Below are 23,696 nucleotides of genomic sequence, written 5' to 3'. Positions count from 1 at the left end.
CAATAAATAACAAAGATTTAAATAATCAGAACCTACTAACTGAACAGGACCACCCACCATAAGGAGGAACTCTTAACAATTCAACAAGAAAGCAGCCAACAGAATTAACAAAGATTGTGATGAAAAATAAATTTCCTGACATTTTGCTTTAAAAGTATAATTTCCAGCTACCCATACAACTAGTCTGATGGTAAAAGGGAATCTTCTACAAAGAATTTCTTACTAATATGTTGTTCATGGTTATACATGCCAAATTTCATTTGCTACTAGTTAATTCCAGGAAGTAAACGTATGATGTAATATAATACTTCAATAGAGGACTGTGGACCCAGGGTGAGACAGTTTCTGGATTTATAAACTGAAAATATCAGGGGCAATCTCATAGGGTGGGTGACCAACCACAGGATTAAATACTTGGTACCCAGTGTGTGCCGAGGAAGTGGTAACTTTTTTCACTACTATTGTTATTATACAGGTGGTACATAGAAACACAGTGGCCTACCAAGGAATAAAATAAATGTCAAATCTAGGTTCAAATCTCACTAGAGATGTTTATCTACCACTATTTAACATTCTTTTTTTTTAAGATTATTTATTTATTTATTCATTCATGAGACATACACAGAGAGGTAGAGACATAGGCAGAGGGAGAAGCAGGCTCCATGCAGGGAGCCCGATGTGGGACTCGATCCCGGGACTCCAGGATCACGTCCTGGGCTGAAGGCAGGTGCTAAACCGCTGAGCCACCCAGGGATCCTCACTATTTAACATTCTAAATCATCATGAAAATACTTGTTTCAATCTATCGATTTCTACCACAGTATAAGAAGAAATGAAATAATCCAAATTTTTGCACCCACCTGAAGATCCTCTTGAATTGGAAAATAACCAATTTAAAAATGTCTATCATTAAGGGCCACTTGTATAAACAGAACCTCTTCCTGCTACTCCTTGTGGATTTTATTTTTTATTAAAAAAATTTGTTTTTTGAGAAAAAGGGGGGGTGGGGCAGAGGGAGAGGGAGAATCATAAGCTGGCTTCAGGCCCAGTCTGGAGCCTGAAATGGGGCTCACCCTCACGACCCTGAGATCATAACCTGAGCCGAAATCAAGAGTTGGACGCTTAACTGGCCACCCAGGCGCCCCTCTTTGTAGATTGGTAAACATTCTGGTTGACGCTTTGGCATTCATGACTTAAATTGTGATCACATATAAAATACAAAGTGTAAAATAAATAAATAAAATAAAATACAAAGTGTGTAAACAGCATTGGGTTTAAGAGTGCTTTACTTCCCAAGAAGTGCAATAAAATTGCAAGTTCAAAAAATATGATGGAATACAGTCCAAATAACTTGGTAAATAGAACAGGTATAAGAACATAACATAATGCTCAGAAGAAAAATTAACCCACTATAAGAACAGTTTTTCTTGTGACCAAGCAGACAGGTTTCTTTCAAGAAACAGATTTTCTTTCTTTTTTTTTTTTAATTTTTATTTATTTATGATAGTCACACACACAGAGAGAGAGGCAGAGACACAGGCAGAGGGAGAAGCAGGCTCCATGCACCGGGAGCCCAACGTGGGACTCGATCCCGGGTCTCCAGGATCGCGCCCCGGGCCAAAGGCAGGCGCCAAAACGCTGCGCCACCCAGGGATCCCAAGAAACAGATTTTCTAAAACAGATAGTAATCACACGCTAAATTAAAAAAAAAAAATTACTGTTATTCTGAGCAAAAAATTTAAGCATGAGATATAAGTTATATATCAAAACCATGCTACTGGTAAAAGCTCTTGTTTTAATTATTAAATAATTTTAACTGTTGTATAATATATATAATTTTTCCCTCAACACTATCAGCCACAGTTTAATACATACAACAATTTAAAACCAAATCAGTAATAAAATTAATATTACATCAATACTAGGTTTAACAGGGATCCCTGGGTGGCGCAGTGGTTTGGCGCCTGCCTTTGGCCCAGGGCGCAATCCTGGAGACCCGGGATCGAATCCCACATCGGGCTTCCGGTGCATGGAGCCTGCTTCTCCCTCTGCCTGTGTCTCTGCCTCTCTCTGTGACTATCATAAATAAATAAAAAAAAAATTAAAAAAAAATACTAGGTTTAACAAAGTGAAATATTATTTAAACTTGGACTTATTCTGTGTATGAATGAAACGGAACTTAATATTACCCTGCTTATAAGAATTCTTATTTATATATAGGGTATATCTAGCCATAAGAGGCAATCTACTCCTGTTTTTTTTTTTTCCCACTCCTGGTTTTGATTAAATAGGAACACTACACATTTTTAAACTCCTTATAGCTGATTCAGAAAAAGATGTGAATTAAATAATAATGTTTATTAACATGTTACAGTACATGTGGACTTGCATTAGATGCAAAGTTCTAAAAGACTGTATTTAATATTTGGAATTAATGGTAAAGTTAGAGTGGCTACATGAGTTTCCCTAGGCAGATAAGGCAGAACATGTAAAGCAAACCATGTAAGTATAACCCGAATCAGTTCAGGAAAGTGAGAGCCTAAATTCAGTAAAAGATCAAAAGATGTTCTCTGAAACATAGTTAGAAACTGCAAAAGCCTGATATGGCGCATTATATTTTTTATTTAATGCTTACACAATGCTCACCACATGCCAGGCATTATTCTAAATGCTTTACAAATATTAGCTCATAGAAGAACACAGACAAACCACAGGAGGGAAGTAACAGTCTATATTATCATCCCTTTTTTAGATGAGAAAAATGGAGCACTAAGAGGTTAACTTGCTCCCAGTCAGATGAATATTATATGCTGAATCCTAACCTAGGAAGTATAGTTCCAGAGTCTGTGTTCTTAAACACTGTATTATGCTGTCATCAAAGCAGTTCTAGGTTCAATTTCTAAAAATTATAGGAGTTTTGAGGGCAGGGACTATGTCTCATTTTGAATCTCTAGTACTTAGGTTCCTGTACATAGTTGATACAGAAATGTTAGCTAAATCAGTGTGCACTAGATTAAGAAAAAGAAAGAAAGAAAGAAAAAAGCACTTCACTTTTATTTAAGACTGCAGGGGGCATATTTGTTCCACTTATGAAAGTATATCTTATTATAAGCCATCTAACCATTGTTGGATATATTTATATAATTGTAACAAATATAAATATTTGAATCCCTTATGTACTAGGTACTATGCTTGATATTATATATATACTACTTTATGAATCTTTTTAAAATAAAAAACCTCAAAGATAAATACTATTGTTTCTAGTATAACAAATCAAACTAAAGCTCAGGGAGACTAATTAACCACAGTCTCATGCTGGTCCGGTGCACAGCAAGGATTTGATCCCAAGTCTGAACTCCAAAGCCTACTATTTTCACCAAATCATTCTTTTACCCACTTTTGGTGGTCTTTCAAACATTTGTAGCCATGAGATAAGAGATTCAACTGTTAACTGCTGAGGTGATGACTATACCTAAGAAAGCAATGATTTTATCTAACACTACAATTCATAGTTTTCAACAAAGCAAAATGTACATTTTACTAAAGAGTGCTGCACTGTAAATTAATGAGAAGTTGCCAAGTGCCCACACACTTAGCATACTAAATAGTTAGCTATTTACGGTTACAACCGTAACTGAATAGCAAACTAAATGAAATAATATTCACATTAATTACTTGACTTTTAAATGCTTTTAACTCCAAAGTCATAGAGGAAAAGCAGTCATTAGTTCTCCCTTGAATTTGGACTTAGACAACTAGTGACTGGTTTAGCTGAATATCAGTTATGTAAACTCAGTCTTGTTCTTCAGTTCACACGTGCATCAAATTCTCAGCCTACGGCAAACAGCAGCACATCTGGCCAGTACACATTGTAAGAACTGGGAGCTGATACATGTAGAGTTGAAAGTCAAATACCATTCAAGGCAGATGCCAGAGTCCATTTTATTTTCCCTATTCACATCCAGTGCTAGGACAAAGAAGGAGGGCACTAGTATTCAGAAGAGTTCCTAATCTGCCAAAACTATTCTGAGAATGGAAACTAGCCCAAAGCAGTAGCTTTATTCTCAAAATAGTTTGACAGATGAGTATATAGCCAGAAATAGAGGCATTCTCACTCAAATTCTTATTTGCCCACTATTACTTTCTGCCATTCACCATAAACTTCAGTTGGCAACACTATTTCTTTGCACCTTTAAAGACCATTTTCCAAGAAGTTCATTTCTGAGAGGATCCAGTAACTAACATTTGTTGAGCACTTATTATGGTGCGAGACAATGTGGTAAGCACCTTTACATGCACACTTTCATTTTACCTTCAGAATAAGAGATTTTAATAAGTACTATTATTCTCTAAATCTAAGGTTCAGGGAAGTGACTAATACAATTTATTGCTGAAACCTGGACCTCAGTCTTAGCAGTATGACTCTAGAGTGTTGCTTTTAAGCACTATACTATTGCCAGGGTCCAAGGCCCACATAACTTTAGGGATTTATGAAAATGGTTTTTAATGATGTTATTTATTTATTCATGAGAGACAGAGAGAGAGAGATAGAGGGAGAAGCAGGCTCCCCACAGGGAGCCCGATGCAAGACTCGATCCCCAGACCTGGGATCATGCCCTGAGCTGAAGGCAGATGCTCAACCGTTGAGTCACCCAGCCGTCCCTATGAAAATGTTTTAAAAATAAGTATTAACATCCTCATCTTTATACCAAGTCACAAAATAGAATTTTAAATATCTTTTAGAGGTAAGTCACATTAAAGTCACATGTGGCCCTAGCTATGTTACTCTCAAGGGTACACTGGCTTTTTTATCTTTCCCAATTTTCTCATTTGTCATAAATTTGTTCTCCTATCAGGGTCCTTTGTTACCTTGAATGTCTCTATAATAACAGTTACTACTTTTTCAAACCAGATGTGATTTCTGGGAAAGCACAAATGATCTACTACCCAATGGTTAAATTCATCAACGGGGGCAAAGCATCAAGTATGCATTCACTTACACTCATTCTCAGTTCTCTCATATCTCGATGTTTAGAGTAGGAGGTATATAAGCAATCATTTCATTTTACCCACTGATGTAAACAAGTCATATTATCGAGTGCAGAGCTTCCCAGTTGGTAGGTCCCAGCCACAAACAGGTTGCAAATCTCCCGAAACCCTGAAAGCTGTACAGAGACAGATAGCACTCCCTCTTCTGGTGGTTAATTTTCTGTGTCAACTTGACTAGGACATGAAGTGCCCCTGCCCAGATGACTGGTCAAACATTATTCTAGATGTATGTGTGTGGAAGTGTTTCTGGATGAGATTATCATTTGAACTGGCAGACTGGGTAAAGCTGATTGTCTTCTCTAATATGGGTGGTCCTCATCTGATCAACTGAAGACAGCTTTAGGACTGTATTTGGGACTTCTTTACCTCCAAAAGACTTGAGCCATCCCTTTTAATAAGTCTCTCTGGTTCTGTTTCTCTGGAGAACCCTAATATACCTCTACTTTATAAATAATTATACTGGAGTATAAAAAGTATATTGAAAATCTCATTAAGTTTTCCAAAGGGGTGTGTAAGACTAGCACCTAGGATTCAAGACTCTGGTTCTTATGCCACTCAATTCAGATCTCCTTTAAAGTAGCTTGTATTTACGGCAATTCCTAAAGTTCCTTCAACATGTATCTCGTTAGTTTTTTTCCTTCAGAACAAAAGTTGATTAATGTTAATAATTTTAACACTGATAGCATTAGATTTTGCTCTTAAGTGGAAGTTAAGAAGAAACACAAAATCCACTGCGTAATTTAACCTTCCATTTAATAGGTTACCTTATGCCTTGCCACCATTAAATATTTAGTAAGATATCAAATACAATCTACAATTGTATACTTTATCAAGAGTGACCAACTGTAATATTCACCATGTTCTAAAAAGATGGTTTGCCCCTTCTGTGCAAGTTGTGGGTAAGTCTAGTGAAGTATTTTTACCTATTTTGGAACTAGAGACCAGAATTTCTAATTTCCTGAGGGGAAAAATAACAAAAGAAATTGCCATCCAGATACTTCAAGTAAGCAAAGAGCTCTAAGGCCAAAATCTCAATTTCTTTCTTTTTAAAAATTGAGATATAATTGACATATATTAGTTTTAGGTGTACAACGTAACGATTTGATATGTATATACTGCAAAATGATCACAATACACCTACTTAACAGCCATCATCACACATAGTTACAAATTTTTCTTTTCTTGTCAAAGAACTTTTAAGATCTATTTTCTTAGAGATTTTCAGTTAAACAATATAGTGTTATTAACTATAGCACCATGCTATACATTACATCCCCTCGTTTATTTTATAACTGGAAGTTTGTATCTTTTGACCACTTAATTTCTTTATTTGGTTGCTTACTTCTTTTTTCAGTAATAAGTTCAGGTGTTCATCCACAGAAGGGAAACCTTGCACGTATCTTAGGCAGATGATAAAATAAACAAAGGTAAAAATGTGGAGTTAAGAGTCAGTTTGAGAATGCTGACTGACTTTCTGGTGAACCAAAAATTTAATTTAAAAGTAAAATAAGTATTAATAATTCTCTTCCTTTTTCTTTTTGTGATACTCTTAATTTTTAAGGCTCTCAAAAAAATCTTCATCTAGTAGCACCTCTCAGTAGCATTATCAAGTAGATAGCTAATAAGAAAAAAACTACTCTTGGCTTGGTTCCTTTTCTATAGTCGAGTAATATAAAGAGATTACTTACCAATTACCTACATTCTCAAATAACATCCACAGCAATATTTTAAAAATTTTACAAAAGCTCAGAGTTAAATGTAGTACGTGCAATATTAACTTCCTTTACCATACATGTATGAACAAGTAATCTTAGTTATTTCAATCAGATTTCCTTTCTGGAATATTAACAGGTAGAAGGAAGGGAGGGAGAGCAGGAGGGAGGAAAGAAGGAAAGAAAAGAAAGAAAGGAAGGAAGAAAAGAAAGGAAGAAAGGAAAGGAAGGAAGGAAGAAATCGTTAAAACTACACACATAATGGTCTTTTGGAAAAGAGGACTGCTTCGAAATTAAGGAGGATTTTTTTTTTTAATCATCTTTTTGTTTTGAATCTTAGCCTAAAAACCGAAGAACAGCTTGGACCTCTTTTCCAATTTGTTCAACAGAGATACCACTACCTGTTTTCCTCTACAATTTATGAGAACGTTAACAAGAAAATGAAATAGATTGATCTCTGTGTTCTCAGAAAAAAATATTCACTGAAAGGGAAGAAGATTTCTCAGTACATGGTCATGTATGGTTTTATATCAAGGCTTGAACTCTCTGAGGCTTTGCTAGACCCACATTTAAGAAATAGTTTGACTAAGAACATTTTACAAGTTTGGAAGATTTCTTTTTGGTTGACTTCTCACTAAGTAATAAGTTATTACAATAAAGCTGCAATAAAACTGTCTCTTGATCCAAGGAAGACATATTTTATTAAAATATTAAGATATCCTTTTGGTAGCCAGAAAAAAAGAAAGTACTAAAAAACAGAGACCCAGACAACGTTATAGTGAGAAATAGAAATCTGAAATGACAACTGCACTCATTTCTTGAAACAGAATTGTTTCCCATGTTTGTTAAATGAATTAATTAAGCTATGAATTCTGAAAGACTCACAACATTCTGCCAAAGCCGAATTTGGACAAAAGGACTTGAAGATACTCTGTTCAGGACAGAATTGTTACATTCAGGTAAAATTTAAAAGGAAAAAATCATTTTAAATTCTACCATTAAAAACTTAATGTTCACTGTCATTAGGGGCGCCTCGGTGGCTCAGTTGGTTAAGTGTCCAACTCTTGATTTCAGCTCAGGTCTTGATCTCAGGGTCCTCAGATCGAGCTCTGTGTCGGGCTCTGTACTCAGTGGGGGGTCTGCTTCTCTCTCTCTCCCTCTCTGCCACCCTGCCTCTGCCCCTCACCATGCTTGTGCATGCTCTCTACAATAAATAAATCTTAAAAAAAAAAAGAAAAAAAAAAGAGGATTTCTGTTCTGTCCCCAACACTGTAGCAAGCAGATGAAACATTTCAGGAAAAATACTAGTAAATCTAATCCTCTCCTAGGGGACTTAGATTAATGTATTTTTCCAGCATGTTTGGGAAAAGGAAGAAACTGCAGGCAACAAGCCTCCTTCACAACAGCAGAATAAGAACGAATATCACTTCCAACTCGTCATTTACCGAGTAGGGGCTTACCCATTTCCCTACCTCAACTTCCTTCTAAACTTATATTCCAGACCCTTCTAACAATTTCTCCTTTCCAAAATCCATCTCTAAGTTCTGCTCATTTTCCAAATCTATTCAGCAAAAATAAGTCTGAGGACTGAGCCAAACAAATCTTGGGAAGTTTTAATGTATCTTGCCACATCCACACAATTTTTGCTCTATCTTTACAAAATAGAATCATACTACAAAATTCTTATTTTTCAGTGGATTTTTTCATTCACTTTAAAATTCCCTGTCATTTTGTCTTCACAAAAGTCCCTTGAAGTGGATATTATCTCTCTCTCTCTCTGTTTTTTTTTAATTTTTTTACAAACACCTGAGCTCAGAAGTAACTTACAAAATCATAAAGCTTATAAGAGGCTGAGTCAAGATTTGAACTCAGATTTGTAAGGTTATACAAAGCTTATATACTTCATTACCTCTTATACCCAGTTATCAAATTATAAATAACTTTAATCATCTTGTGTAATGCAAAAAAGTCCTTTTTGAAGTGGTCATACTTTTAAAAATTTATTATCTCATGATGTTACAAGTTCTAGGGCTATAAATTAAAGATCATTCAATACCAGTGTCACCCTACAGTAAGATGAAACTAAATAGGGAAAGGATTAGGTCAAAATCAACTATCAACAGTCTTGCCTTTGCATTATATAATTAGTTTACTCCTTGTTTAAAACTGAAAGCTTCTCCTTCAATAATTAATTAATCAACAGGAATAATACACATTAGCCAAACCATATAATAAGTGAATTAGCAAATTAAGCTGTTCAGACACTCAAAGTCAAATGAAAAGTGATTAGCTGTATACACCACCTGATAATATCATAATAATATCTTCATGTATCAAATCAACGATGTATAACCATTTCAATTAACATCCAGACTTTGGAAATACTTCCGACTGAAAATGGTTTGCTTAGCAAAAGATAACTGGAAGAATTTGCAGACTCTGATTTTGTTCTCAGGATCTTTAAAAAAAGCTGGTGAGACAAGTGTTCCTTCTATCAATTGTCAATGCAAAGCAGTGATGTTCTAGGGAGTGCTCTTTTTAACACCTCTGGGGTTGAGGAAACGTTAGGTTTAGCACAGGGTACAATTCATGACTGTGGAACAGCCTGGATATCAAAATGTATCTCTAGGGGCTACTTTAGGTCAGAATAAATCTTGGTGAATCGTCTCTGAAAGAGTCTGGAACAGAAAAGGATAAAGTACAGGTGCTGGAGGATAAAAATATTCTCCCTGACATACCTACTCCCCAAAAAGTGTGAACAAAAATGTACGTTTGTAAGAAACTATAAGCAAATAAATACAGTCACAGTAAGTCAACCTATGATTGTTTTTTTTTTTAATTTTTTATTTATTTATGATAGTCACAGAAAGAGAGAGAGAGGGAGGCAGAGACATAGGCAGAGGGAGAAGCAGGCTCCATGCACCGGGAGCCTGATGTGGGATTTGATCCAGGGTCTCCAGGATCGCGCCCTGGGCCAAAGGCAGGTGCCAAACCGCTGCGCCACCCAGGGATCCCCCATGACTGTTTCTTGTTCTAGGTCTAACCCTTGATCCTTCTCAAACTCTCATCCCAGGTCTTTAGTCATTGTCAAATTATGAAATCCAAATCTGCTTTGCTCAAATTCTCTTTCTGTCCTTCAATTCCCTACAGCCTTCAGCACAGGCTGAGGTTTAAAATTCTGCTTGTTCTGTCCTGCACTCAAAACTGTACTTTAGGGGCACCTGGGTAGCTGAGTCAGCAGAGCCCCTCTTTGGTCAGGCTCTGCAGGGAAGGGAGTCTGTTGAGGATTCTTTCCCTCTCTCCCTCTTCCCCTACTCCTCCCCAGCTGGTGCATGTCGGCTCTCTCTCTCTCTCTCTCTCTCATTCTCTCAAATAAATCAATCAATCTTCAAAAAATGCAAACTTGATTCTAATTTCCTAGGTCTCTTGGTGGGCAAAATTAAGAGACATTATTTCTGAAACTTAAAAAAAAATCTACATCTCACTTTAATCTTCTTCTTAAATGACTGTAAAGGTAAAAACTGAAGGATTCATTGGAATAATTAGCTAATGAATGAATTTTTTACATAAGTGGTATTTATGTTAATCAAAAAGCAAGCTGATGGATTTCTGTAAGTACTAAATTCACTGAGATAAAGAAAAACCTTACCAAGCATTACTTACTATAGGATTGTCTATCGAAAGTTTACCAAAGGGTTATGAAAAATATAATCTACAAATCAAGCATTATGAGACTCCTTCAATAGGTACCCACCCAATCTAAAAATACTTTCTGAAAAGCCTCTACAGCAATTAATATGTCATACAAAATAGAGTAAATCAGTAAATACCTGAACTGAAGTGGCTGTTTCCTGTAAATGGCCACCAGCAACTGCTCCTTTGGAAGCTGCTGAAGGGACACTGTGCATTTTGGGGGTTCCTGGAGTATCAATCTTTTCATCTGTCCTATGTGACTGCCAAGCTTCCTTTCGATGGTGTGATTCAGTAGCCTGGTCTCCAAAAGCAGCCCAAGAACAACTATCTTTTTGTCCATCCTCAAAAGCATTCCAATCTACAACCTGGCTAGGCCCAGCTGAACTGAAGTCTGCAAAATCATCAGAGTCTTGAAAAGCACTGCAGTCATCTTGAATATTTGGCACAGAATCAAAATCTCCAAATTCACCTTCTTGCCCAATTTCCAGTTTTGAAATAGGATCAGTGCCTGTTCCAGTAGACTTTCCTCTCAATTTACATTCCTCTGATAAACTATCAGAAGTCTGTTTTAGGTCGGATTCAGTAAATATAATTTCATCTTGGCAAGAAACAGCATTTGTATCCCCAAATTCTCCAAAGTCATCACCTGGTTCACTAAAATGTGGAAAGTGCTCTGAGGACTCTTCAAAAGTGATATCGCTCATTGAATCTTGAGTACCAGTAATGAAAGGTGGAGTTGCGCCACTGGCTGTGCCAAAGTCCCCAAACTCATCCTCGTTAGTATCATTGCAAGTCACAAAATCATTACTACTGTCACCATTTTTTACACTTATAGAATCATCCAGAACACTTTCTTCTGTGGGATCAATGCTGGGGCTTTGGGAATAAGTAAACTTTTTACTTTCTTCTTTGGAAGAACCAACTTCATCATCGGCATCAGAAGTTTTAATAGAATCCATACACAGGTCAGCACACTTTGAAGTAAATAAATCAAGTTTTTCCTCAGTTTTATACTCGTCTTCTCTTATGCTGGCTTCTAAATTACCAGCTGAGTCTGCCAAACTCCAAGGCTTTGACTGAACACTTGATTTTAAAAATTCATCCTGTTGCAATGTTGGAAGGAGTTGTTTTTCAGTACTGAAACCTCTGGTACTCATTCTGTTTATTTCTGAGACACAAACCTGATCCTCTCCATCAATGTCTCCTTTTTCATCAAAACTTCTACCCAAAGACACTGCTTTTACAGAATTAAGTTCACTGACTCTATTAATTTTATTGTTTTCCTGAATGGTTAATGCTTCTTTATCATTCAAAATTTCACATCCTATTTCTTCTAGTTGTATCCTTTCCTTTTTGGAAAATGTGGCAAAATCTGCAAATTCCTCAGCAGGACTAGGTACACAGTCTAAATTATACTCAGTACTATGAGTGCTAAGAGGTTTTCTTCCTTTTGAATCAGCTACAATGTCCAGATCATCTGTTCCCTGAGGATTTACAGTTTCCAGTACTGCAAATCCATTTGTCAGAATCTCCAGACAAGGAGGCTTTTCACCATTGCAGCTCTCTAACTGCTTGTTTTGATGAACAATGTCCATATCAGTTCTAAAATCTCCTGGAGAGAAACTTTCAGGCGTTCCAACATTCTGTCTCTGCTTCACTATAGTATTTAAATCTTCTGGACTTTCTATGCCATCAATGGAAGTATCTAAAGTTTTAGATGAAATTATTTCTTTGCTGGTGGTAGAAAGTAAAACATCAGACTGTCCTTTCACAGGAGGAGAAAGTTCAGCTCTGATGTCTTTATCATTACCATTTTTAATGGACTTAAAGCTAGTAAGGCTATCTACATTTTCTGAGAAATCATGAATTGGCATAAAATGGTTCGAAGGTACAAACTCTTCCTTGGGACGAGTATAATCTGGTGTATCAAAATCAACAAACCCTACACCAGAAGGGCTCACTTCTGAAAACCCACCAAATTCCCCAAATTCATCATCATCGTCATCCTCGGCTCCATTGTCTAGTGGTGGTGGGGATGAAGAGTACATTCGAATGATGTCTGGCTCCATTGTTCAATTGCTTTCAAATGATTAATTTACACCTGGAAAAAAAAACAGATTTTTTTTTTTTTTTTGGAGGGAACAGATTACACACAGTAAGGTCTTTCAAAATTGTCTCAAAGCTATTTCAAAACAATGCAAAAAAATGCAAATTACAGTGCTCTGTTTGTATCCTTTAAATTATTTTTCCTCTTAGGTGAGATTACACAGTTATAATGGCAAAAAAAAAAAAAATCTCTCTTCCAGTGCATGTTTCCAAGAACAGTGGTATTACATTACTGAATTTGAGGTTTCCAAAAATTTTTGAGTAAACACAAAAGTGTATCTACAAAATTCTCTCTTGGGGCACTTGCTTGTTCTCTTGAGTTCTCTTTCCAGTCCACAGAGGATTCAGGGTCTATCTTATGGATTTGTATGAGTTCTTTATAAATAAGACATGAAAATAAATTTTATCTCTAATAATTGCTACAAATATATTCCTCACCTTGCTGTTCAGTGTTTCTGACCCATTTTTTTAAATAGACTTTTTAGAGCAGTTTTAGGTTCACTAAAAATTGAGCAGAAGGTACAGTGAATTCTTATATCTTCCCTACCCCTATTCATGCACAGCCTCCTCTATTATGGACATCCTACACCAGAGTGGTGTTTTTGTTACAAGTGATGAACCTACACTGACACACATCATTATCACCCAAAGTCCATAGTTTATGTTAGGGTTTGCTCTTGGCGTTGTACATTCTATGGGTAAGGGCAAACGCATCCTATGTATCCACCATTAATTACATTATCACACAGAGTAATTTCAATGCCCTAAAAACCTTCTGTTCCACCCATTATATTCTTCTCTCTCCCCTGCCCCCGGCAACCACTGATCTTTTTACTGTCTCCATAGTTTTGCCTTTTTTGGGGATATCATATAATTGGAATCATATAGTCTGTCACATAGTATGTAGCCTGTACATACTATATGATTGGTTCTTTCACTTAGTAACATGTATCCAAGCTTCCTCCATGTCTTTTCATGGTTGATAGCTCATTTCTTTCTAGCACTGAATAATATTCCGTTGTCTGGATGTACCCCAGTTTATTTAATTTTTTAAAATAATTTTCAATATTGAAACCATTTCTGACTTGAAGTTGCAAAAACAGTAGAGAGTTCTCATGTATATTCCATCCAGTTTCCCACAACGATAATATGGTAAATAACGATAGTACATAACCAACCCAGAAAACTGACATCAGTACAACACTATTAACTCCGCTACAGACCTTATTTAGATTTCACCAGTTTTGTGTGTAATTCTATGAAATTTTATCACATGTGCAGATTAGATTCAAATAACCAAGACTATAATTGAAATAAGCACTGCCTGCAAAAATAGTTCAGTAATATTCATCAATATAAAGAAACTCTGTTGTTACCTCTCAATATTCACACCCTCCTCTAAGCCCTAACTCCTGCCAGCCACTGATCTATTATCCATTATTATAATTTTGCTACTTCACAAGTATTATGTAAATGGAATTATGTAATACGTAATTCTTTGAAGTTGGTTTTTCTTCACTCGACTTAATGCCCTTGAGATCCGTCCATGTTGTTACATGTCAAGAGTTTTCTTTTTTGTTGCCAAGGAGTACTCTGTTATAAAAGGGCTCACAGTTTCTCTGTTCACTAAATGTAGGGCATTTGGATTGTTTCTAATTACAAATAATTACAAATATAGCTGCTATCAATATTTGTATACAGATTGTTATCTGACCATGAGGTTTTATTTCTCTAAGATAAATTCCCCGGGGTGCAAATGCTCAGTTACACCTAAGTGTAAGTTTAACTTTATAAGAAACTGCCAAACTATTTTCTTTTTTTTTTATTCTTTTTTTTTTCAAACTATTTTCTAAAGTTAATTTGTAAGAGGTCAAATCAACTTTCCATTAGTAATTTTCATTATTTTGCTTTCATATAAACTTGAGATTTAATAAATATACAATTTTATTTTTTTCTACCTCAGGTGGTTTGTTTGCATTTAGTTTTTTTTAATAATTTATTTTGATATATGATGCAAAGGTCTAAGCAATTTTTTCTTTTAAATGGCCAAGCAATTGTCATAATCCCATTTACTGAGTAATCCTTTCCATACCCATTAGTCTATGATATCTGCTTTCTATATACACTTAACTCTTAACTGGAATCTGTGTCTGGGCTATCCTGTTTCTTTGTACTAAATAGTCAAAAGGGCCACAAGACAGATTTACATTAGAAGCAAAGGAGAACAAACAACAGAAATCTTAGGACAAAACCAGCCCATAAATTGATAGTTCCAATGAACTGAAGCCCAATGAATATTTCCTGCAATTCACATTTATAAAATTAGATACACGAGGAAAATATTTTACTACAAAATTCAACCAGTTTTGTAAGCTCAACAAAACAAAACAACCACTTTCTAACTCTCAGAACAAAATTTCATAAGATCTTCCAGCTTTAGGGAGAAGATACCTTAGAAACCACTTAACTTAATTAGATATGAGGAAAACGAAGCCTACTGATAAGCAACTTTCCCAAAGGTCATACAGCTGGTTAGTAGAAAATGACTTCAGAATTTTGAAAAGGATCTTTGAGGTCAATGACTGGTCAGTCACTGAGAGTTATTTGAAAGAAATTGAATAAATCACAAGAAAAGAAAAAGACTCCATTGTAATATATCTATTTTAAACTGTCTTCCTTACAAAACCAGCATCATAAATAAGAAAATAATGGCTTTACTTCTGAGATACCTTTTCTGATTTAAAGAGAAAAGGAAAAAAATAGTAAAAGATACATATAAACCCTACTTTCCTCCTTTGTCCAGAGTCCTGATAACCCCTTACAATGCTTATACAAGGTAATTTGGCCTCTAAAAGTTTCCCTGTGATTATGAAGTTCCTATTATTTAAAGATACTGATTGTTAATGAGAGTGTGGAGAAAAGGACATTTGCACACACATACTGCTGTGGATGTGTAAATTGTTAGAAGGCTTCCAGAAGGCAATCTGGCTATATTATACAAACTGTGTTTTTTGTTTTTTGTTTTTTAAGATTTTATTTATTTATTCATGAGAGACAGAGAGAGAGGCAGAGACACACGCAGAGGGAGAAGCAGACTCCCTGTTGAGCAGGGAACCCAATGCAGGACTCGATCCCAGGACCCTGGAATCACACCCTGAGCCGAAGGCAGATGCTCAACCACTGCCACCCAGGCGTCCCTGTTTTTTGGTTTTTTTCTTAAAAGTAAAACAAAAATGTTCCAAAGGGATTATTTAATCAAATTACGCTTTGTCCTCCCAATAGGATGCCATGTAGCCATTAATATCATGATTACTCTTTTTTAAATTTAAAAGCATTCATAATGATACCAACATGTCAAAAGGACACAAAAGCCAGCTTGAAGGGATTCCTAGTGGTAAAATCGGTGACAATTTGAGCATCAAAATAAAGATAATATTGAATTATAATCCATCGAATAAAAGAATCAACTATCAGTCCTCAGATACAAACATGTAAGATACTGCAGTTTCAAAATACCTCCCCACAACATACTCAATTACAAAGGAACAAAGTGTAACTTTACAGTGGTGAAGGCTGACACTTCATCAAATGATCAAAGTGAACATGATTAGTAATGGGAATACTGAAATCATGTATCACCTGACAAGATGTAACAAGAACACAGGATCACTCCTGGAATATTCCTGCCCAAAATACACAACCTGAATTTATTCATGAGGAAACTTCAGACAAATTCAAATTGAAACACAGTCTACAAAACAACTGGCCTGTAATCTTCAAAAGTATCAATGTCATGAAAATTAAGGAAAGACTTAAAAACTCTCCCAAATTGAAGATGACTAGAGACATGACAAGTAAGTTCAACACATGATTTTCAACTGGCTTCCCTTTCTGTACAGGTCATTATTGGGACGACTGTGAAATCTGAATAGAGTCCAAGGAGCAACGTGTTGATGCTAATTTCTTGATTTTGAGGGTAGTATTGTGGTCACGTAAGAGAATGTCTTTGGTTGTCAGAAATGCACACTAAAATACTTGGGAAAGATGAGACATCAGGTTGGTAACAGTCTCAAATTATTCTGGAAAAACACTTATTTGTACTGAACTTGCAACTTTTCTATGTTTATGATCATCTCAAAATGAAAATTAAAAAATTAAAAGTATTCAGGAGATTTATGTTTGCATTTAAATATGCACGTTGTATAATAAATACATGTTACTTATAACGTATCTTCTTTTTAAATTTTTTGGCAAAGTATACATAAAAATTCCTATTTAAAAAATTTAAAAATGTACTATTCTAACCATTTTTTAGTGTACAGTTCAGTGGCATTGAGTACATTCACATTGTTGTACAACCATCACCACCATCCATCTTTAGAAATCTTTGTCTTCCAAAATATTAAAATATTTTCTGTACTCATGTTTTTAAAAGACTGATTGATTGATGAGACAGACAGAGAGAGAGAGAGAGAGAGAGAGAGAGAGAACAAAAGGGAGAAAGAACCTGAAGCATACTTTGCATTGAGCATGGAGCCCGACACGTGGCTTGATCCCACAACCATGAGATCATGACCTGAGTCAAAACCAAGATCAGACACTAAACCAACTAAGCCGCCCAGGTACCTGTTTTCTGTACTCATTAAACAATAACTCCCCATAACTCCCCATTCTCCCACCTCCCAGATCCTGCAACCAGCATTGTTTTTTCTCCACGAATTGGACCGCTCTAGGTACCTCATATAAGTGGAATTACACAATAGATATCCTTTTGTGACTGGCTTATTTCACTTAGCATAATGTCCTCAAGGTTCATATATTTTGTGTAGCATGTGTCAGAATTTCATCCTTTTCAAGGTCGAATATTATTCCATTGTATGTATATACTATCATCTGTTGGTAGACAGTTGGGTTACTTCTACCTTTTGGCCGTTGTGAATAACGTTGTTGAACACAGGTGTACAATATACCTTATTCTTTTTGACTCTTTGTTTTGAAACAATAGATTAGCATAAAGTTGCAAAAATAACAGACAGACACCATATGTATAGCCTTCATCTAGCTCCCCCTAATGGTGAATCTTATATAGCTCTAGGACAATAGCAAACTTGGAAACTGACCATGTTGAAACATTACTATTACCTAGACTGCAGACCTTATTCAGTCTTCACCTTTAAAAAAAAAAAAAAAAAAGCTTTTGTGTGTAGTTCTGTTTAATTTGATCCCATGTACAAATCTTTGTAACTACAATTATCAAGATACAGAATTGCTCCTTCTCCCCCACCCTATCCCTGGCCAACCACTGATCTATTTTCTGTCTGCATAGTTCTGTCATTTCAAAAGTGTTATGTAAATGAAATTATACAGTATGCAACTTCTTGAAGTTAACTTTTTTCACTAAATATAATGCCCTTAAGGTCCATCCTGGTTATTGCATGTATCAATAGGTCAATTATTTTTATGGCTAACTAGTATTCTATAGTACAGATATACCAGTTTGTTCTCTCACTCATCAACTGAATGACATATGGGTTATTTCCTATACTTTATTATTTTAAGTAGTACCTAAACTTTACATAAACATAACCTTAATATATGTACCAATAGTATATTTAAATAGTATACATATTAAAGATGCTAACAACGTTTATGTACAGGTTTTTGTATTTCTGAATCAGCAACTTTGTAATCACACCAACAATACAAAAAATAGTCCCTCCTGCCACATCTTGACAAAGTATTCTCTTTCTCCTTCTAGATACAATAGGCTCTGTCAGCCTCCCTGACTATGAACATTTCCTTATTTCTCTAAACTGTGTCACATAGTGATGGGAAGAACTTGGGCTACAGATTCCCTTCCCGCAGGTCTTGGCTTTGGTCCAATTCATCCTTCAACGATTTAAGAGAATGCCACTCTCAAGTTTCAGTCAAGAATGCCAACCAGCCAGTGTGGAGGAGGCTTGGAACTTTTCAGAAAATTCTTCAGTGTCCAGCACTCAGTAAAATTTGTTAGTTGAAGTATTATTTGTTAATTGAAGTATTTGATGAATTAGCATACTAAGTTTGACTTAAGACAAATATACTTCTTTTTTTTTTTTAACACAGAAAATATGGACTTTAAATAGCTATTCCTACTTGACCGGAATAAGAGATAGATGAGCTACTTTAATATTGTGCCTGGCACACAGCAACTTTAATGTCTCTTCAGCTGTCTTAATGGACTCTTACTCCATACCACAAGGAGTTCTAATCAGTTGTCTAATTTCTTTATAATCAAAACAAGTACATGCACACATGTGCGTGTGTAAAAGGGTGTGTTCAACTTCCCAGTTTTATGCCTGCTTATTCCAAGACCTCTTAAAGTGGAGTAAACAAGTAATGAGGGTATCTAGAAAAGATTCAAAACATATTATACACAAAAAGTAGACAGGGGCTTTCATGGGTAATAAATGGGGTATCCTAAAGTTAGAGCATGCAGATAGAGAATTTGGCAGACTACCTGCACTTCAGAGTCTGTCCATGGGAAATCACACCCTTAGAACAGAGACTAGGGGGCAATATAAGTGAAAAATAGTAAAATAAAAATGCAAGCCAAAGAAGACCTTCAGGGCTACAGACTATGAAAATCAAAGGATCTTGGGTTTGGTAATTCTTTTATAGGAGTCCACTAGAGAGAAACCGGGGGAAGAATCCAGAAGCCTAGTAGCAATCAGCTGTGGAACCCTGAGTCCTGTGCCAGATTAGCAGCCAGGGTAACAAGGCACACAATGGATGAAAGTGATTCAATACTAATCTCTCATAAGAAAAGAAGTTGTACCTGCTTAAGGAGTTCTAGCCTCAAGTCTGAAATGGTCATGGAAAAGAAGAGTTGGTAGGTCTATAGTTTGAAAGCTCTGGGGTCAAGTGGAAAGGAATGGTTGGGAACGCAGAGGAATGAAAGGAGGAATGGGGCTCACTATCATCTAAGACTATCTGGCAATTTAAAAATAGTTTCCCTAAAGGAACAAAGCTGAAGCACTTAAATTACCAGATATCAAGACTTGTTTAAAGCTACATGTGATAACAAAGATGCCACTGCGGTGTGGAGGGGGAAAGGACAAGCCTTTTTTTTCAACAAATGGTGCTAGATTAAGTGAATGTTTATACAGGTGGACTCAATCTTTGATTCTACCTAGTACCTTATACAAAAATCAGCTCCAGACAGATTGTAGGCCTAAATGTGAAAGGTAAAAATAATCAACCTTCTAGAAGATAACTTAAGAGATTATTTTCGAGATCTTAGGGAAGGCAAGGTGTTTTAAATAAGACACAGAAGGCAGTAATCATAAAAGAGAAAATGGTAAATTGGACTTCATTAAGATTTAAAATTCCTGTTACCTAAAGAACAACATTACGAGAGTGAAAAGGCAAGCCACTGACTGGGAGAAGAAATCTGTGCTACATGTAACTGTAAAAGAACTCAGATCCAGTATATATAAAGAATTCCTACAAATCAAGGTGAGACAACTCAACAGAAAAATGACCAAAATATTTTGAACAGGTAAATCACAAAAGAGATTACACAAATAGGCAATAACTATCTGAAAAGTCGTCAGGGAAAAATGCACATTAAAGCCCCAAGAAGACACTATTATACACCCACCAGAACAGATAAAATTAGAACAAAACAATATTAACCACAGCTACCAATGGCAACAATATGGAACAACTGGTATTCTCTTATTTTAATGGTTGGAGTGTAAACTGGAAACTGGTATACCTATTTGGAAAACTGTTTGGCAGTACTTACTAAAACTGTACCAGGTCTATACTCCACAGAAGTGAGTACATATGTGCATTGAAAGGCATGTACAAGACTGTTCATAATAACTTTTTTTTTTTTAAAGACTATTTGACAGAGAGAGAAAGAGTGAGTAGGCATGCGTGCACAGGCAGGGGAAGCAGCAGGCAGAGGCAGAGCATAGAGTCCAGTGCGGGGCTCAATCCCGGGACCCTGAGATCAGGACCTGAGGTGAAGGCAGATGCCCAACCGACTGAGCCACCCAGGCGCCCCCAGGATAACTTTATTCTTCATTAAAAATAACCCAAGTGTCCATCAGCAGACTGGTTAAAACGAACCATGGTATACACATACAATGGAGTACATTATGAATTATTATTACATGCAACAACATGGATGACTATCACAGACATGATGTGTGAAAGAAGCCAGATATACACACAAAATACATATTGCGATTCCATTTCTGGGAAGTTCAAAATAGGCAAAACGAATCTACGGCGATAATTCAGAACAGGGGTACCTATAGCAGGTACAGTACTGACTGGAAGGGGGCATAAAAGAGCCCCAGGGTGCTAATAATGTTATTATCTCTTGATGAGAATACTAGTTACACAGATACATATATATTTTACATATATGAACAATGTACTAAGACTCATACATTTGTTCTGTATATGTAACAATAAAAAACAAAACGTGTTTCTCAGAAAATCAACACATTTAACAACTACATTAAAGTGAATGCATATGGGATCATAATAATAAGCATACCATTTATCAAAAAAAAAGTTTTGCTTATTTATACTTTTCCTAATTCTGGGATTTAAGGTAATATGCGTTTGTCTCAAAAGGCAGCATGGTACAGGAGAAAGATCTTGGACTTGAAGTCAAAGAGATCCTAGGTTCAGATTCCAGTTTCCTCATTTACTAATTATGCGAGTTTGCCCTCCTTGAGCTTCGGTGTCCTATCTATAAAAAGGGGCTAGCAGTTCCTCCCTTTTAATGCTGTTGTGAGGATTACAGATAACAGACCTTCAGTACCTGGCACATTCTGTACCTCAGCAAGTTATCAACTATCATTACATTTTAACTTTCACCAAGTTTGTGGTTCAAACCATAATCTACCCTTAACAAAAATCTAAGCCAATGTTTGCTTAGTTGCCAAAAACACTCACATGACTCTGCATATACTTTAAAAGGTCACTGAAAGAATAAGTCACTTAAGAAAAATATTCCTAGCTGCACTAAAGATACAAGACATTGATTTTATTGCCAATTTCTCTAACCCACCTCTGGAAAATATGAAACAATGCCCAAGGTTGAAGGACTGAGACCACAGCCTCTGAACCAACTCAAGGGACTAGTAGTAGCTTATTAAAAGATGGAGGTTTTGATGAGGACAATACAACCCAGAGTTCTCACAAGCAACTTGAAGTAAAGCAGCTATAGATATTATCCATTTAGAGAAAAGACCACAAGAATAAAGGCTTCTAAAAAAGTACCTAGTTGGGATGCAAAGGATTTTACATACTCCTCTAGGATAGAGTTAATTCGTGATCACCCCTCTATCCTCCATCATCCATACAAAGTATTAACTGTCCTAAGGGTCTCTGGGCTCACATTTGGTGGTAGTGGTGGGGTCTCTAAGCAGCCCTTTAGAAATTTCCCAAACACTGAGAGAACCTTCCAGATAAGCTAAAAACTCACCAGAGAGAGAAACTCTCACGTTTTACAGGGCACTGATCAAGCTGCATCTATGTGTACATCAACTCTGAAGGCCAGATAAGCATATCTAGATTATATAATCCCCAGCTTTACTGAGAACCTTTCACTCCAAACTTATTTTTATAGGACTGGAATGGAGGTGGGGGTAAGTAAAGGAGAACACAAACAAGCAGAAGGATGGTGGTAAGAAAAGAAAAAAGAAAAAAGACAAACAACCATGTAAACTGTGCTACAAGCTCTAAATAGCACAAACCAGACTAGCAAGGTTTAGTTAATGGATCACACGCAAAAGAACCCTGCTACCTTTTTATCATGATGTCTGAGGTTTTTAATGAGTGACTTGTCAAATCATTTGGGTGAGTGATGGGAAAAAATGTGTATTTTCTTTAGAAAAATGAATGAAAATGTTACACAAGCAATTAACAACATCGATTTGCATTACAAATGTTGCCTGCTATTGCAGTAGTTCAAATTATTCAAATCTTTACTGTAATATCTTCACAGGAGTTTTAAGATACTATAAAAATATACTGCCAATGAATCTGCCCAGCCTACATTCAGTTTAGGTCATCTTGTCTCAGAAAGAGCCCTTATTCTGAGTGATATGAAGATAGGGATTTTAGTTAACTTTCTGGTTTTCCAAACCATCTACAGACAACTGGACCATGCATGATGTCACGAAAGTTTTCATGCTTCTAAAATTGAAAGTCTACAAAAATGATAATTTTAATTTTCTCTTTTTGAGTGATTTCTCCTCAGCATATTGTATTAGCTCTATGGTGGCTAACAAAACAAGGAAAGCCCCTAGAAATAGATGCTTTTTAGTAAAAAATTGAGAAGCGTTATGTTATTGTGATTTGTTTCTAAGATTCCCTTCAACATAGGCTGCAAACTTCAAGGCTCTTTAATCAAACTTCCATAATTCTAAAGATGAATATTTTTAAGAGATATGATTTGAACTTGCTGACTTAAGAACAAAAACGCAAGACATTATAGATATCAGCTATATCAATATGTCAACATGTCATCAACTGCATAACATGCAGTATTATTTAAAATATTTGTTGAACAAACAGTAGAGTCCAAGCACTTTCTTCTGCTTACACCAATATCAAGTTAACATTTATTCAACACTTACTATGTGCTGATACTGTATGAAAAGCATTTGTGAATTATCTCATTTACTTCTCATACTATGCTATGCGGTAGGGATTATCTTCATTTTACAGATAAACGCTTACACAGGTTAAATAATCCCTCATGGTAGTGTAACTACTAAGCGGTGAATCAGTCACAAGCTAATAAAATACTTGAAAAATGTCTTACTGCAGAAATAATTGAGAGCAAATACTATAATTACAAGAATCATCCCTTAAAGGTTTCTGAGTTAAGAAAAAGGTTTCTGAAACTTTCACGATAGTTTGAAAGAGGAAAAAAGATGCTTACAAGCTAATAACCAACAAAAATGCCAAGAGGTGAATGTCTTCTTTTTAGTATTAATGTATACAATGGTAAAAATGTAAAGAAATAAGCAGCAAAATATCTTTATAACTCAGTTGATCACCCTCAAAAGGCCAGATTGACAAAAAGTGACAACCAAATTTTCTATCTTCCTGATTTTGATG

At 35.9% G+C, this 23,696-nt stretch overlaps 1 protein-coding gene across 4 annotated transcripts in view; it reads right to left on the bottom strand.

Annotated features, from left to right (window-relative positions):
- The window catches only part of AFTPH (aftiphilin), a 66,533-nt gene that overhangs the window by 27,264 nt on the left and 15,573 nt on the right, over positions 1 to 23,696 (bottom strand). For all 4 annotated transcript variants that reach the window (XR_008664814.1, XM_055328042.1, XM_055328045.1 and 1 more), the window contains exon 2: positions 10,595 to 12,558. Coding sequence is in view for 3 of the 4 variants with exons in the window: in XM_055328042.1 (XP_055184017.1) it covers positions 10,595 to 12,526 (1,932 nt within the window). In the remaining variant the exon portion in view is untranslated. The remainder of the gene's footprint in view (positions 1 to 10,594; positions 12,559 to 23,696) is intronic.

This window comes from Nyctereutes procyonoides, unplaced genomic scaffold, assembly GCF_905146905.1.
Source record: "Nyctereutes procyonoides isolate TBG_1078 unplaced genomic scaffold, NYPRO_anot_genome, whole genome shotgun sequence".
NCBI lineage: Eukaryota > Metazoa > Chordata > Mammalia > Carnivora > Canidae > Nyctereutes > Nyctereutes procyonoides.
The sequence above is the reverse complement of the archived record's forward strand: the minus strand, read 5'-3'. Positions and strand labels throughout refer to the sequence as shown.